General features: G+C 42.3%; 1 protein-coding gene across 1 annotated transcript; it reads right to left on the bottom strand.

The window, feature by feature from the left end:
- Positions 1 to 8,100: 8,100 nt before the first annotated feature.
- On the bottom strand, positions 8,101 to 16,448 carry CLDN18 (claudin 18). The gene is made up of 5 exons (XM_066622277.1): positions 16,229 to 16,448; positions 10,869 to 11,033; positions 10,400 to 10,511; positions 9,361 to 9,471; positions 8,101 to 8,239 (listed from the first exon to the last, which is right to left on the bottom strand). Exons 1-5 carry the CDS (start codon positions 16,446 to 16,448, stop codon positions 8,101 to 8,103), a joined length of 747 nt encoding a protein of 248 aa, XP_066478374.1.
- Between the last annotated feature and the right edge of the window lie 1,954 nt (positions 16,449 to 18,402).

Genomic DNA, 18,402 nt, shown 5'->3' with positions numbered 1-18,402 from the left:
CTCATGATATCCACAAGGATGCAATGGTATGCTCACATTCCATTACCCATAAGTAATTATTGGGCCAGCTCACATAGAAGGTCAAGAGGTCAAACTTCTGTTTGTATTTGTGTGTACATGAAAACTTCCCCTTTCTTGGCTGAATCTGTATCTGTGTTCCATTGCGTAGGAAGAACTACCTTCACACAGGACGTTCAAGTGAAGGGATATATTGTTATTGGTGTTGTGTCAGTGGTGGATGATCACCACCGTAGTTAATCTATGTAATTAATCTATCGGAACTATGAAGGCAAGGACTGGTCCCCTCTTCTAAGCTGGGATTTCTGAAGAATGATGAGCAGAATGCGGAGATCTATTTCCTGCTACAATAACTACCAACAGATCATGAGAACTGTTGAATCACTACCCTGGAGTTATATGTTTCTCCACTCCCCAGTCTCACTTTTGCTTTCTCTCCTTATGCCTCTGCTTGTCCCAGGGCTGGCTTTAGACCGATGGCACCAATTTGGCACAATTGGGCCCCAGACATGCCCCTCATGCGCTGCAATGGAGAGTGGGTCATCTGCAGCACAGCTAGCACTTCTCATGGTGGCAAGCCTCCATGCAGAGGCTGGCATGGCAGGTAGCACTCTCGTGCAGCCCGCCTGCCCACCCCTGGGTCCAATTGGGCCTGCCCACCCCTGGGTCCAAATGGGCCACCCCTGGAAGCAGTTTGTGGTGGTGTCATCACATCACTGCTATCTACTTCTGAGTGCTGTGCTTTGCATGGGCACCATTGACCCCCAGGCTCACTGTTGCCACTCATGCCAGTGAGTGGGTTGTCCTGAGGGGGATGAGTGCCACAAAAAAACTTTTGCATTGAGCTCTGCAACTCCTAAGGCTGACCTTGGCTTGTCCTAGCTCTTTTATGTGATTGGCTGGTCAGTGATGTCAGACTAGCTCTCTGTTGGTAGAGAAGTGATGCTTCTTTTGGCAGTCATTGGCTTAACTGGTGTGATATCAGAGGAAAGCTAGGGTCCCTTGCTCAAGACAGCTGAAAGCTGAGGGGCTGCCTCATTTTGGGACACAAATTCTAAGGTCCATGAGTAGGTGGGCTGGTTTGGCTGGAAAAACAGTAAGTGCGCTAGCTTCTCTATACACAGAAGGTAATTTATCTGCAAGTTGCAGGAAATGTGGTCGCTTATTACTCAATGTAATAGGTGAAATGGCTGTTGCTAAATCATGGCCGTGTCATCAAGCAGATCCGATTTAGGAAAGTTTTGAGTCAGTCTTCTTCTGGGGTAAACTGACACCAGTTGATATTCAAAACCAGTTGTGCTGTACTGATTTGCAGTCAGAATATGAATCTGCCTGAAAGGTTTAACAATATTTTTGCATGCCTTTTTTAATGTTTCCCATTGGCAGGTCTTCCTTTTAAACAGAAATCTGGGCCTGCTGATGAAACTCGTACAGAGAATAAAAATGACAGTTGCAATTAAGAAATAATCAAATAGCAGCAGCATCTGCCTTTGGAAACAGAACAAAATGAACCAAAATAAAAACACAGACCCTGCAAAATAAAGGGAAGGGGAAGTGATATCAAGTTCGTACAGCCAGACTATCTCACCAGGAGAGCTTGACTCCCATAATATTTGGGCCAGAACCATGTCATAAATCTTCAGGCTATTAATCCAGAGCCTCATTCATCTCTGCTCAGCTATAGGAGAGCAATAACCTTGTCGCTACAGAAAGAGAGATAGAGGCTTTTAATTGCATATAGATTACAGGAGAGCTCTTATCTTATAGTCCAATTTGTAGCTCCAGACGGAATTCTTTGCTTCCCTTGATCAAAGTCAGTACCACTCTGCAGCACTCCCTATTTTTATAAATACTTGAGGAATCTCAGGAAAAGACTGATTATTAAGTTCTGTTGTAGACCAAGTTCTGTACTCGCCTTTCTAAACATGTTTCCGTACAGCCCACTTTTCAGAGGACTCAGTGGTGCAAAGAAAAGTTGGTTCCCGTACCACAAATATAGTAAGGGGGAAGATCCATCCAAGTTTGCCATCTTTGCTGGTATAAAGCCCAGTAAGTGATCTTTAAGTGTGCCTGGAACTCCCAGGAGGAATTTCATGGTGGAATTTAATCCGAATCTCTGCTTAGTTATGGGATCTCTTCTAAGTGATAAGGCTCACTCTAGATGGATTAGTCACTGTTTGTCAGGCTAGTCTACCTCACAAAGGTAGTTGTAGGACTGAAACAGCTCCCTCAATTCCCTGAAGGATGGCTGTATTATAAATGTAACAAATGAACAGATTTGTCCCATTAGTCTTCCAGCGTTGCTTTTGCTGTAACAAACACACAGGGCTAGTCTTCAATGATTTGCTGTTTACTTGGGGTTGTAGCCTAAATCTACAGCCCGATCCTATCCCCTGCTGGCAAATAGGGTGCAGTGGTGCTGGTTCCACTGTATGCAGTGGGCCAGCTGGGGACCATAATGCAATGGGGAGGTAATTACAAGTCATATTTTTTTTACCTATTCTGCTGTATTTTGATCCTCAGTGGATCTTCTTGGATCAACACCAGCTCCTTGGCTGGTGCAAGTTCAAATGGACCTAAGGGGACATGTCCAGGCCAGCACAGGATATCGAGGGGACACAGGATATTGACAGTTTTTAGATTAACTGGTGGAGGTTCAAGGCCTTCCTCAACCTCTTCTTTTGTCCTGCCATGGGTATCTTGTAGCAGTTTTGCCTGGCCTTGAATGTATCTTGCCTGGCTCCCAGCATGGGCCTCTGTGCAGCTGGAATCCTGGCAGGCCTGAACACTGTTAAGGCTTCCTTTGTGGCTCATTCCCAGTCCCTTCCCAGGAAACAGAGGATCCATCAGCTGGTGAACTCCCCATGGGAACCCAAACCCTTCCCATGGAGAGATTTGTGTGCTTATTGTACGTGCCTGGCCTCTCAAAAGTGCTTCCTTGCCTTGGTCCCCTGCAATTGAAAAGGTATTTATTTTGAGTGAGTAGCAGAGGGAGACTTGAACCCTGGGTGCTGGGGTTCCTAGCATCTCTCTGCTTTTGCCTTCTTGGTCTTGGTACCACAGTGGCTCCTGCAAGGGAAGGTGCTGTGGGAACTTGGTGCCATGTATATGCATATGGTGTCATTGGGGCATCTCCTTATGGTTGGGGACAGTGGTTTTTCCTGCTGCTAGCCATGACTGGTGGGTGGTGCCAGGGTTTCCATGGAAGCTAGTGGAGGTATTGGGAGGGCTGTGCCACCATGGTGTTGTTTGGGGTCTTGTTTCCCCCTTCTCCTTTGTGCTGCAGAGGATTAGGGTATAGCAGATATTGTGCTGACATCGCAGCAAAACAGGTGCAACTTGGGCACAGGAATGGGCCTTTTGTGTAGTTCTCCAGGGAATCTAGTGATTGCTCCTAGGCAATTCAAGATTACAGACAAGAAGGAACAAGAATAATATTGGTTCTTCAAGTAATTCACTTTAATAAGTAACAGAAACAAGATCTCAATATTATAAGCATGCAGAACAGGCATACAATACAATTTTGTACGTTAACTTTGTGGAAAGCTAGCCAATTAAGTAAAAAAAAATATCACACCATTAAAAAAGAATGCAGTAGGTCTTAAGAACTATTTAACTAGGCAGATAAAACTAAATACTAAATCCTATTAGCACGAATGCTTCTGATATATATTGGCACTGCCGGCCCAGAAGTGCATTCAGTGACTGTCCCTGTTATATATGTTTAAGGAAGGCTATTTACACATACCTGTATCATGAGTGGTACATTCTGTACTCATAATACTGTGCATTCTGGGTCTCACATTCAGTATTTTGACCATGGTAAAAGGAGTGGCAGATGCTACCAGCACAGTAACAAAGTTCAGTGTCACCTCAAAGCCCGTTCCATGGATTAATTAATACCTGTATAGACTGCTGTCATCATGACTTCCAAAAACATGATACTAGAAAAGTTATTAGGCATTCAAAACAATATAATGGGAGATGTTGTGAAGAGCAGTGTACACTGTATACTATTAACATGATCCAATCCATGGACAAAATAGATGGCCTATGCAAGCCTATGCACGTCTATTCAGAAGGAAATCTTTCTGAATCCACTAGGACTTGCTCCCAGGTAACTGTGTGTTGAATCAAGGGGAAATGAAGTCATCAGTGACTGTTACATATAATGGAAAGCAAAATAATGACTTTAACATCGATCAAAATGATGAACGCTATAATCCGTTCTCCTCTCCCAGTTTTCCGTGCTTCTTTTTAAGAAAATTCCATGTCACTGAAAAGTCCTCCTCTTAGGAACTCACTCTGAGATCTTCCCTTTCTCTATGCATTTTGTGGTGTTAGGGTTGAATAATTACCCCAGGAACATTGTGAACTGGATGACGTGGGGGGGGGGGGTGTTTATATTTAATTTTTATATGACAGAAAAAAGTCAAAAGTTCAACTCTGACATTAGTGACTATTAGCAGGGTATGACCAGACAACCCATTTATCCCCAGCCCACAGGTGTACACATTTGATCCTTGTTGCTTATATGCATTGTGGGGTAGAAATGGCTTAAACAAGGTTACGATGGTACCTACAAGAGCAATATGGCTAGATGAATCTCCTAACATGATCATGTTCTACCTACTCTTTGGAGTTGTGGCACTGTGGCCCACCTCCTAATCATCTTTTCAGCATTACCTTAGCTGTGCCAATGGGTCATGTGCTGCATTCTGCAGTTGGGGGACACTCATAGCAGTCTCCTCAAAGTAAGTTTCCTTACCTAGAAGCTGCATTGCCCCTATGTTGGTGCTGGAAAGTGGGTTAGGATTGCGCCCTGTGTGGTTTAAAACTTGAGCAATGGCACTCTAGTTTCCATGTATCAATAGGCGAGAGAGAGAGCAGATGGTTTATAGCTGTGTGTCAAAATTTGTATAGTGTTGATGTAGTTGATGTAGTTTCTAGATCTCCCTAGAGATGCTGGGGGAATTAACTTTGGGACCTTCCCCCTGGAGAGCATGCACTTTACCACAGAGCTGCAGCCCCTCCTAAGTTGTGGGTGATAACTGAAAAGCCAGCTATTTCAGTTTAAGGGTTTGATATTCAAATCTGTGGAGAAGGAAACACCATGATGTTGCTCCACTGTCAATAAAGACAGCTTTACTTTTCATGCTCCTTGAAATTCTTGACAGAATTATCATCACACTAATTAACTTGGAATTAGAATTTCCTGCGGTATCGTGAAAGAAGGCACCTGCAGGAATAGCAGCAGTGCACAAAGTCTTTGGACTACTAGCCCCAAAATGGAGCATAAGCATAACAATGGGTTTAGACCTGTTCCTCAAAGAGATCAGAAGAAACACAATGCTATTGGCATCATTGATGTACATCAAATACCTAAGGCTATGAACTTAGGAGCACTCCCTGGGATGTCCTTTCCACTGATTTCAATACAAAGTGACATCTTTGAGGACTGGGAGGCCAATCATTCAAATTAGTACCATGGTGATTCAGTATCTTAACACAATACAAAGCAAGAATAATCATCAAGGCATTGTTAGTGCATGATTGTTGGAGTCTATCACACAAGGGCTTTACAGAAAAGTAAGTGAAATTTGGCAAAAGGAAAATTGAATTGCTCACAACACAACAGATGCTTTTGTTTTCTTCTTTGCTAACCTACTGAAGCAAGAGTTGTTTTGCAAAAGCAAATGTCTATTATATGAAGTCTTTCAGCATTCCCAAGGCAAAAGGATTATTTATTCAGAGCCCGATCCTGTGGTCCGCACCGCGCCTCCACAATGTGCCGTAAAGCACATTTGCAGGGCTTACCGCCGGGCTTCTGCTGGAGCTAGCCCAGCTCCGGCCGGTGCTGAGCCAGCGCACAGTGGGCACCTGAGTTCTGAGGCTTGGCGGTCTCTGTGACTGCCAGGCTGCGGAATGGGAGATGGGGGGGTGTGGTCGGGGGTGTGGGGGAGGTGTTCTGGGGAGGGGGAGACGTGGCCGGGGGCATGGGGGAGGTGTGTGGGGGGGTGGGGGGAGAGGCTAAATCTGGAGGGCTTTCTGAAGATCACAGAGGCCTCACATGTTTGCCTGTAGCCTCTGTGGGCTTCAGAATGACTGAAAAGCCCCCCATAACCGGCTACTTTTGGTCTGGAGGGAAACCAGAAGTCATGTTTTTAATGCCTTATAAGGCGTTGGGAGGCTCAGGGAAGTGGCTTTAGAGGGTTCAGATGGAGCCAAGTCTGTATCAATGTGGGTTAAGGGGACCCACATTGAACCAGATATGCGGATATAAAATCTGTGGATAAACAGGCTCCACCTGTATTTATGTATGAGTAGCACTCAGCCAAAAAAGAGGGACTTTTTTTGTGAAACCTGTACCTCCCCCCCCCCAACATGGAACAAGCCCCCTTTTGGCAATCTTTCATGGGGCAGATGCAAAGGGGTGAAAATTGGGCAGGTAACTGACAAATAGTTCGAATGCATCTGGAAATCAAATGTGGCCTGGAGTTTCCAGCTCCTGATCCCTATCTGAAGACATCCTGTTTCAGCATATAAAAGCCTAAGTGGCAATCCTATATACACTTTCTAGGGGGTAATCTTCAAAGAATACAGGAGGATTTACTTCTATGTAAACATGTCTACTATTAAGCTGCATGATGGGACAGACCAAGGGTTTTCACAGTGCAAAATCAAGAAAAAAAATGAGCTGGTTAAAGGGTTGCCTGACTATTTTGCTGGAGCAAGTGTTTGGGACTAAGATGTTGCATTAATTTTCCAATTCTGTTCTATGAAACTAAGTTGAGTGGTGGGTTTTCCCACAAGTTACCTCTATTCTTAATTTAGGGGTCTTTAGACCCAGTCCTATCCAATTTTCCAGCACTGATGCAGCAATGCCAATGGGGTATGCACTGCATTCTGCATTGGAGAAACAGTCGCAGAGCCCTCCTAAAGGTAAGGAAACATTTGTTTCCATACCTGGGGCTACAATGCAGCTGTATCCTTGCTGGAAAGTTGGATAGGATTTGGTCCTTTGCTTCTGGGAAACAGATTATCTTTGAAAAGCAAACATTGCGCTGTATCCAATGGATGACTTGCAGTGATAACGTTCAACTGCACAGAGAAGAAGAGTGATTTTTTGGGGGTCCCCAAAATCCTCAAAAGCAAATTTTTAGATGTAGTGGTCTGCAGAGGGAAGCTGAATTAGCAAAAAGATTTCCTCCCCTCCCCATGTGCAATGGAGATATTCCATATATGCATATCAATCTTGGGATAGTAAACCCATTGTTTTTTCCAATATTTTTGTTACTAGAATAAAATTGTACAATTTTGAAAAGAAAATGGAGGTCACTGAATGTTGTATGATCAAAAGTGTATTCAGATGTAATGGAAGTGTTTGGTTCATGTGAATATCAGGATTATCTAGCATTTTGCTATCATATTGAAGAGTTTTTCTAAGAGCTGGTATGCTTTGGGCGACAGGATGAACTTAATTAAATGGAATGAACAGAAACTATAATGTCATTTCTTCTGAAATGCAGTGAGTAGGTTGGGAAATTGTGGTTTCTTAAATTCATCTTAAATCAGTTTTACAAGTGATTATTTTCATTTTTTTATTTTCATTTTTTTAAACTTAGTTTAGCATTGTGTCTTTTTTAGTCAAAGATACCCAAATACTCAATCTCAAAGCATGAACATTTAGTGAATAGCAGCACTGTACATTGCAGCAATGCCCTGGTCTAAAATATCTACTTAAATCTATAGAAATGGCAAATGGGGAATTGATAAACTAGTGCTTCATCTGACTTTGAGTCGCCTTACAGTCAAAGGCAATTGCTCTATAATGTATGCAGAGGGGGGATAAACCAGACACTCTTATGGAGTTCATGGTGATGTCAGGATCTCTTTGGCCATATCAGGGGAACATGTATAAAAAGCTGGGGAAGAGGTCCTTGGTATTTTCAAACCAAGCCAAAGACAATAAAGAAACATGGGACTTGAGGAGAAGTCTCTAGGTAGTACTTTGCAGTTCCTTTGGTCTAAAACCAGAGGTTGAGTAAGGTGAAGGTAAGACTCCACTCTCAAGAGCTTATTCTATACATAATCATATTTGGAGGGATAGGAGCGTCTCCCATCCTCACTTTTGGCATTAGTGTCATATATTGGGGTCTTCTTGGCTTCATATCCTGTTCCAGACTTGTATCCAGCGGACTTGTAGGACACTGCTTTGTAACTAAAACAGAAAGAAAACAGGATCAGTCAGTGGATAACTCTAATCAGCAGCCCAGTTTCTTGTCCATTCATTAATGCAATGCAACTAGCTAAGCACCATAAATATCAATTTTATATTTTAGTACAATAATATTTTGGGAAGCTTCAGCTAGGTCTGGGCTGCCCGTGTGTACTGCAGCGACAGTCAGCTCAGGAGGGAAGGGAAACTAATCTGCTTCCACCTGTCCCTTCTGCTTCTCTTCTGTCTGCACCCTGAATTTGAAACAGTAAAAGGGAGTGGATCAGAAGAGAATGCGTGAAGAGGGTTGGGCTAGGATACTGGAGATGTTCTAGTCACCACTCTCCTCTCATTCACACTTCCACTCCATCACCCTCTTCCTTTTCAAATTCAGGGAACAGGCACTGGAGACACTGCAGCAGAGGCAGCATGCGGAGGACACCCAGGTTATAGGGGTAATAAGTAAGGCACAGTAAGGCACTGCATCATTGGAGATGGTGACCCTTTGGTGCCCAGTCTCAGGCTCCAGGAGTTTGTGGGCAGGCTCTGGCTTCATTCAGAACAAGAGAAACTGCAAAAATCAGCATGAAAAGTATCCATGTGATCCCTCTAACAAAGCTGACTCATTTTGCGGGGATACTGAATGACCCACTGGTATTCCTCTCCATGCTTATCAACGTCCACCTAGGAACACATTCAGCAATCTGCTGTTTGGTTTTTGCCTCTTTGTATGGACCCACTTCGACCATCACGGTTCCATTTTGAACCAATGGATAGTTTAATGTGGTGAAAAAAACACCATTTGGTTATTTGGATTTTTATGACCTATCTAGGGAGAAGAAATATTATCATGGGATTCAGCAAACCAATATCAGCATATCCTGGTTTTTACCAGGACTGCCAATTTGGTTCTGTCCTGGTTACTCCTTGGTTCTGACTTTCACTGTTGTACATATGGCACCTCAGTGTTATTGTGTTTTATCCACTTGTCTTTTTTCATCAAGGCAGCCTACACCTGAAACTTATTGCATGGCATCATTTAACAGCATTAGAAGAAAAGCACTGCATCTGTCTTTCTCTAGCCCAGTTTCATTAAAATATATTAAAAATATATAGGCACTCACTGAGTCTCTTCCGGCGCCAGTCCTCTGCAGGCAATGCACATCATAATGCCTCCAACCAAGGCCAGGCCCCCAGCAACCCATCCCACAAACAGGGCAGCACCAAACGTATATCTACATGAGAAAAAGAGCGATGGTTCTTCGTCTGCTCAAGTCAGCCTGCTTACATTCTGCTGCTTTGAAGGTGTCTTTAAAATATAGGTCTCTTACAGCCCAGTTCTACTATGGGCTTGTGTTCTGTCAGTTGAAGGTCCGGGTCTCTGGTATGATAGCCACAGTTACTGCACACAGAATGGAGTCACAAGCACGAATGTCTGGCAACCCTGTGCATGTGCCACCAGAACCCCCAGCCACTGCAAGTACCAATAAGTTGGTAGCAGGGAGTGAGCTGCGGGTAGTGAAGGGGAGGATCAGGGAGTTCTGAGGGAGGAATTTGGGGTGTTGGGGGAAGGGAGGGGCAGTCACACATACCAGATCCTATCTCATAAGTCCACCCCAAAACACCCCCTGGCTCTTCTCAGACTTACACCAGCTCCATAGCTGATGTGGGTCCAAGGAGACCTATAGGTGGCCAGAAGACCTATATAAGGATAAGTAAAACACTTTTTTGTTGCCTCAAGTTTCTCCTTCTGGTTATCCTCCCAGAATGCTGCACAGTCTCTGTTGGTGTGTGGCACAGCTGCATGCTATGGTGCAGCAGGGGATAGGATTGGGCTATAAATTGTACACTGTACTATTTTAACTGTCACAACCCACTGGATCATGGGAATTTTTTTTGTTGAGGGTGCAGAGTATTCTTTGTCAAAGGTTCCTAGCTGCTCACACACACAAACACAGCTGTAAAACTGTAAAACACTGTTTTACACTGTAAAACTGTAAACACTGTTTTACACTGTAAAACATTCCAGTGTTTCCTGGGGATGGTGGAGTGACTGTAAAGAACCATGTTAGATCCATGGTTCAAAATCTTTCATGTCATGATTAAAAAATAGCATTGATTACATTTTATCTCTAAGCACGGAATACTGTGACCTGGAATTACCTTGTCTGAATTGTCTGCATCATTCCTGGTTGATACATATTAGCTGTTGACATCCAGAAGTTTGAGACAAGCATGTTGGCAAACACAGATACCCCACATATAGCACATATACCTAGTTGGAGAGGAGGAAGCATTATGAAATTTTAGTCATTGAGACCAGCAGAAATGTCTGTTCATCTGACTTTCTCAGGTCCCAATCCTATTCAACTTCCCGACTCTGGTGTAGCCACAATGCAGCCCCGTGGTAAGGGAACACATGTTCTCATACCTTAAGAAGGCTCCTGTGACTGCCCTTCCACCGCAAGATGCAACACAAACCCCACTGGCACAACTGCACCAGCCCTGGAAAATTGGGTAGGATTGAGCCCTTAGTCATTTGCTGGAGATTTGTTAAACGTTTTCAATCTCATTATTGCCTTTGTAGACCGGATGGCACCATACTGGGACCCCTATAAGAACCATAACTCACCAGCCACAATGCACATGACTCCAGCAGTCAGAGTCATGTTTGCCTTTGCCGAGTCCTCCATGTTGCCAATCCGCAAACACTTCAGAGCAAAAATAGCAACTAGGAGTCCAAAAGCTCCCAGGACAATGCCCACAATCATCAGGGCTCTTACGGCCTGGAACATGGCTGCAAAATAGACACAGGAAAAAAAGAATTGTGTTTAGATTAGCAAAGCAAAGGAATGTTACTTACAAGCTCTGAATGCAAGCAAAGAAAAGCAGTCGTGAGATGACGGGCCCACCAGGTGCAGTCTTTTCTTTTGATTCTCTATACCAGTGATTTTCAATCCTTTTCATCTCCTGGCACACTGACAAGGCACTAACATTGTCAAGGGACACCATCAGTTTTTGGACAATTGACAAAGCACACAGCATTGACAGCAGGGGCTCACATCTCCCAGTGGCCCTATTAAAAATGATCCTCCCCCAAACTCCCGTGGCACACCTGCAGACCATCCATGAAAATGGCTGCTCTATACAATCCTTTAGTAAGACCGTGCTGAAGTTTTGCCCACAAACACTTCCAGGGCAAAAGGGGAAGGCTTGAAGTGGAAAGTGGCACTGAGGTCAAATCAGGGATGCCCCATCTTATCCCTCCTCTCCCCCCCCCCCCCAGCAATGTTGCTGTGCCACCAGAGCCACTGCATCCTGTGTGGAGTTCCAAAGGTTTCCTCTGGGTAACAGAACATTTGTTCCCTTATCCAGGAGTGAGCCTTCAGTGCCTGGATGGGACTACGCAGACCTGAGCCAGTTAAATTGCTGCCAAACCTGCCCCTTCATGGTCTCAATCTGCCCTCATCACTGCCCCATTCCACCCTCCCCACACCCCATTCCATCTCCCCTGCCAGCTTATCTTGGTTGGTGGGCCTACAGCAGTCTATCACCACATGCTGGACTGGTCCAGGCTCTCTGTGGCACACCAGCAGCACACAGTTTCACATGCAGTTGAAGATAATTTTACAACGGCCATAAGGCAGTCTCAGCTGGTGGAACACTAGTTCTGCCAGCAGATTAGCCCAATAGCATATAGTTAGAGATCATTCACCCTGTTATACTGAAAGCCAAGGAATTTGATAAGATCCTTAAGGCACAGTGTATAAAGGGAGAAAAGCAAGGGACCCAAAAGAGGACCTGGAGGAACCCCAACAGAGAGAGCGGATGTGAAGCTTCCTCCTTTGGAAACACTGAATGAGCAATTAAACCCACAGGAAGAGAAAGTTTGAAGACAGAATCACAGAGACGGAAGAGGCAGCTGATTCCAGGAGCTTAGAGGCAACAAATAGAAGGGATACTGGGTGGCAGTTGGAGAGGGAGGCTGAGTTATGTGATGGTTTTTTGAGAACAGGGAAGACTATGGCTTGCTTAAAAACAATAGGGAAAGAAGGAGAAGGACAGGTTGATATCATGTGAGAAAGAAGGAAAGGCTGTGGGGTAGGTGGCAACTAAGAGGCAAGAGGGACTGAGATCCAGTGGAGGGATCCACTGAGGATAACAGGGTCGTCATTTCAGTAAGTGAGAAGGGGAAAAGAGAAAACGGTTGAAGGAGGAAGGAGGGCGTTTGCAGCTAAGTTTAATTCTAATCACAAGGTATAGTCTTATCAGTCAAAACATAACAACAACTGTTAACAAGGCAGACATTTTTAGACACTCATTCATCAAGTCAGGTGTGATTTCCCTGTTACACCCAGGAAAAAAAGAGTTCCTGGAAGAGTACTATCAGCACAAAAGCCTGGCCACATTATTTGTTCTGGTACAGAACAGAAGGAAGCAAATAGAAAAATAAAGTATGATCCGTTTTATATTCTCCTTTTGGTTGCCCGTGATTCATTTCAGTGGTTTCTGTTTCATTAAGTTAAATTAAAAAAAACACACAACACTCTGATCTACCACAAAATTCATTCAGATGTAATTTACTGGACAAAAGAAATTAATATCCCATATTAATTTTTAATCATTTCAGACAAAATGGTGCAACCCATTGTATCATCTCAAGATGTCATTAATGGCCACTGTTCTCTTGTCTCCTGTTCTTGCCAGGAAATCTGACCTAAATTGGGGCATAATGAGAACTGAGCATGTGTGGAGTACAATCTACTACCCAAGGTGTACTTCAAAGTCCTACATAGCAGAAAATGCTGTAGGAAAAATATATAGATACAAATCATGCTCCCATTTTATCACATGTACATATGCTGGAAAATCACAGCCGGTGGTATCTTCGTACCACTGTATGCATGGTAAAACAGACATACGCAGTTGTCATACATGATGCTGCACAAGGACAGTCATGGGATTCTGCCTAACCTATGTACACCCATATGTGGAAAACGTGTATGTACTAGTAACTGCCGGGTGCTCACCTAACAACACATGGAAACTGTGCCAATTTGAGCTAACACACTGATAAAGGTCTTCAACATGTTGACCATGTTCAGAAGCCTCCACATAAGTTTTGCCACATTAAAAGTGGTGATTATGTTGAAGAGCCTCTTACTAGTGTGTTGGCCCATACTGGTACACTTTTTTCATCCCAGCATCCCATGTTCCACATGCTCCCATCATGCTCCCATGATGTGAAGCTAAACTGTATCCATTTGGAGGCAACAAAAAAGCCTTTAACTGGCTGGAATGTAAATTTCGAAGACATTTAATTAATAGACAAATATCATCTTGGGGACCAATTTCAATTTGACAAGGACCCTGCAGCTAGAGGGGCAGAAAATGGAGATAGAGGAAATGGCTGTATTGTAGACAGAGGGCCTAGATAAGTGTCTTCTTCCCTGCTGTATTAATTGGTTTAACTCAATAAGCTCTACCCATCAGCATCAGCAATAACAAAAACATACACAGAATTAGCACAGTGGAGCATGAATATGCTAGTGATTTTTAAATACTGTATGCTCCAGTAATTTTGCTTTTAAAAAATTCAAGAAATCCTGAAAGCAGATAGACAACTATAGCTCAGAGATTGTATTCAAACAGAAAATCTAACATTGTAGATTTTTGCATTTTGCATAAATATATATTGTAATCTTATGGAACTATATAATCTGTACAATTATATTACAGAATTTACAAGAAAGTAAGACAATCTAGATGGTTAGCATAACAATGGGGGGGTAATGAAATGCCAGTAACTTTAAAGGACTTTTTTGTGGACAGATAGAAAAGATCAACCATCTCAGGTTAAAATGCAATAAAAATGTTTGTTGTATCCTTACTAGATGCCTCACAATGAAACCTATGCATGCCTACTCAGAAACAATTTCCACTGAGTTCAATGAGACTTACTCAAAGGTAAGATATAAAGGTATAAACGCTGAGAGTGTGTTCACTAAACTTGGGGGGCAGAGGTAGCAGCCTGTCCTCAATAAAATTAATGAGCATGAATTAAATACTAACCCACTGCAAACAAAATCATATTTTTCAGTAATTCAGGCTACAGTATTCTATTATTCTATCAATTAGTGCATTTTAGCAATGGTTGACCAAAACATTTGTCTATATGTGAAACCTCTGAGGTCACATTTCAGTGTAAAAGATTTCTTACTGTGTTTCAGAATTTATTTACTCATTTTCTTTAATGACCCCACTTTTCCTGTCCTCATAGGAAGACCAAGGTGGCTCACAATAAAATCTATTAAAAGCAATACTACCAACCCAGGGCTACCAACCCAGCAGCAACTACAAAATAACACGAATTGCAATTAATAAGTAGTGGCAAGCATCAATCAATGAAAACATCGGGCCCAAAAGAATAACATACGTATATAAAGAATTTAATGAAGTGTGGAATAATAGTGCAAATAAATAATATAAATAATAAAATAACTATATATAATTATGTTATATATTATATAGTTATTATATTATATATATTACATTAATTTGGTGGCCTTTGTTATTTTTTTTTTCTACCTTGATGTGCAAGTTTTAATCAAACTCAAACTTTTAAAAACCTGAATTTCACTACAGAATGTCCAATTGCTTTTCGTTAAAGTAGAATGTCAGTTTTTCAACTCAATAAAATATTGGAAATATGCTGAGACAATTTTACAATTCTTGAACATGAAAATATATTCAGAATCAGAGGGCCGGTGTACCTTATCAGATTTTTATGCATCCTCGGTGATAATAAACCTCTATAAGGAGCACTCACGATTCACAACTGAAAACGGCAACCAAGCGCAGAACATAATTATTTTCATTTATTATAGCACAATCCTGTGCATATGTATATGGACGAAGATCTCACTAAATTCAGTGGGACTTACTCCCAGATAAATGTGTATACAATTGCAGCGTTAGACATTTAACCTACACCAACTCAGTAGTTCGGAACAAATGAGAACAATGACATTTAAAAGTTGACTAAATAAAACCAATAGAAAAAAATAAAATAATAGAATTCATTCTAACTAGTTGTAGCTAACATAACCTAAACATAACATAAGCTAACATAACCTAAATGATTCATTACAAACATTAGAAATATGATTTAGATTTCAAATTCAAATTTCCAGGTGAGAAATCTGTAAGTATGATGGAATCGATAGGGTATTAGATTGGTACTATTTGTCCAGTTTATCTGCACTGACACAGCTTCTGAACCAGGTTCTTTTCCGATAACAGCATGGTGCTCACATGTACTTTCCACCCAAGCACACCCCTTTGAGTTATACACAGTACACTATCACAAAAGGTTCCAGTAAAACTCTAGACCTGGTGTAAAGCTGAAATGAAATAACATGTTAGTTATTTTGCTACATAAACCTCTTTGTGAACTTTTTGTCTGAAAAGTGGCACATATATATTCATCATCATCATAATTTATTATATGATAATATTTTTTCTGGTCAAGCATTCACTTTTCTTAGTGGAAAAGTCAAACCTATAATCTGCCCTTTGGAAAAACGATTTCTTTCAGGTGTGCCACAGAGTCTGGGATACAGCATCAAATCATTTCATCCAAATAACTAGACAGCATTCAAATGCCCGTTGAGTTAATCTCAATGTGACCGGGGAAATCTGTGCGGGAGCACTGGAAAATAAGTTTTCACCCATTGCGCACCTTTCACTAATAGCATGTGATAATTTAAAACTATGTTTGAATGTTTCATTTCTTCTGTAAACCGTTTTACTTATGAAAACTGTATCTATGTTTATATTGACGTCTGTCAACTCATTGGAAATGAATCCGTCAGTCTTCATCTCCTTTTATATTAGCATGCCATTTGAAAATATTGTCTCTTGCTAGTCTACGAAACGTTTTTTGCTTTCATCATGTGTTTGGGGTAGCCTTGACGGGTCCCCTGTCCCTACCTGGTAGCCCAAGAATTGTGAAATAAGGCCGGCACTCTGTTAACCCCGAACTCTGAGTGACACAGCTCCTCCAGAGCCCCTGATACTGGAACACAGCTGTCACCGGGTTGTCATACAAGTCCTGGGTACTCCATGCATCCATCACTGTGGCTGCAATGCAACCAGCAAAACCCAGGGCTGAGACAAAAAAGCCCATCACTTGGCAAATTGTCGTGGACATGGTATCTCCTTTGCACCCAGGAGCTGAGATACTGCTGGCAAAACCTATGGGAAAAATGAGGCTCCCTTCACTGTACCAGCAGGCTGTGGCTGCCCTTATCAGGTGGTTTCCATTAGCAGGTTTTGTTTGCTCACTGTGTTTTTGCAAGATAGCTTAGTTTCACTCCTCTTGGTTAGTACTGCACACTTTAGGACTGGTGGGACTGCAGCATGATGCGTTTGTCCCTCAGGAGCCCTTGTCCTATCAAAAGAGTTGCTGTGTGTCAAATGCAAGGCAACCTTCTCTGAACAAATGGCACTGTACAATTAGATTAGAACACATACATGTCTCTGCCCATACTTAAGGCTTTTATTCCATGTACCTGACATGCTGCCAACTGCAGTGACGTGAAAAAGGGACTACTATATTGGTACTACAGAAAAGAAATACTTTTGGTACTTTCCAAAGAGCCAGGGTTGTGTAGTGGTTTGGGAGGTGGACTCAGACCTGGAAGATCCAGGTTCAAATCCCCTCCCCCCTCAGCCATGAAGCTTTCTGGGTGACCTTGGGGCCAGTCACTTTCTCTCAACCTCACCTACCTCACAGGGTTGTTGTGAAGAAAAAAGGAGGGAAGCAGCCGTGTACACTGCCCTGAGTCCTTTAGAGGAAGGGCAGTATAAAAATGTAATAAATAAATGAGTGGATTTTACCCTGACAGCAAATTCCAATGTAGACACTTAGGCTTATGATGGATTAGCAAAGTGAAGTGGTTTAAACCATGTATCTTAAATCACATATTTAGCATTTTCCTCATTTGTTTGTAATTTGATGTCTGTCTTGAAATGTAAGTTAGACTTATATTTTTAAATAGCTTGGTAAGCCTACTCAGGGTACAATGCTACATCTCATGTCTGGAAGCTAGGTTGAACCACCACTCCCCCATGTTCAAGAGGTATAGGAAAGGTATCAAAAGTATCCATTGCCATTGCTCTAAAACTGCTCTACTTGCTTCAGTGAAAAGTGATGAGACTCCATGACAGGAAAGCAGTTTGAATAAGTTATTCCAGAATAGAAGATCACAATGCATTGCTCCTCCACAAATATGTGTTGTTTTTGACTCTTGCTGTAAGGCATCCATAAGAATATAAGAAGAGCCTTGCTGATCTAGTTCAGCTTCCAACAGCCTATCTAGTCCAGGTTCCTTTATCTCACAGTGGCCCTTCCCAGTCAAGAATGAAAACAAGACAATGCTCTATGAACAACTGGACAAAGGTATAGCAATTCTTATAACCTTACTTTTTTGTAGGCTAGAGGTTCCTCTGGTGTTTAAAGGCCAAACTTAATAGGGGTATTACCACTGTACTTACCCACCTGTGACACAGCCTGAAACCATGAATCATTCTATTAAATTCATAGTGACTGTTCTCCAGGTTGCATCCCTAGAATAGAAAATTACTTCCTTACCTAGTCTAGCACTGTATAATGTCTTTAGTCACTCGATACTATATAGAAACACGGAAGTCAACAGTGGAGGTCTGGCCATTGTGTGTGATTGTTAGTCTTTACAGCCTGGAAGTTCTGACAGGAGATGCTCTTGACTCATCTGAATTGAACCCAAATCCACCAAATGCAACATTTTCATATGTTCATGATGGCAAACATCAATTCTCCAAAGATCTCAGAACAAACCATAAGAGAATCCACACCAAAGTCCTCAGGAGGGCTCACATCACTTCAGCTTGTATAAGGGTCATTTTCTGGTACTCTTCCATCAGAGCACATGATAGACATTAATCTACCCCATTTCCCAAACAATGACTGTGCTGTGGGAACAAGAGAACAATCCAAGACATACCAGTACTTAACAGGGAACAAGTTCTTGTTACAAACCATTTGGGAAATCTGAGGACAATTAAATGGGTGAAGACCACATTTGACCAATATCACATTTGACATTGCCTCAAACACAGTGTTT

This window comes from Tiliqua scincoides, chromosome 3 (genome assembly GCF_035046505.1).
Source record: "Tiliqua scincoides isolate rTilSci1 chromosome 3, rTilSci1.hap2, whole genome shotgun sequence".
NCBI lineage: Eukaryota > Metazoa > Chordata > Lepidosauria > Squamata > Scincidae > Tiliqua > Tiliqua scincoides.
The sequence above is the reverse complement of the archived record's forward strand: the minus strand, read 5'-3'. Positions and strand labels throughout refer to the sequence as shown.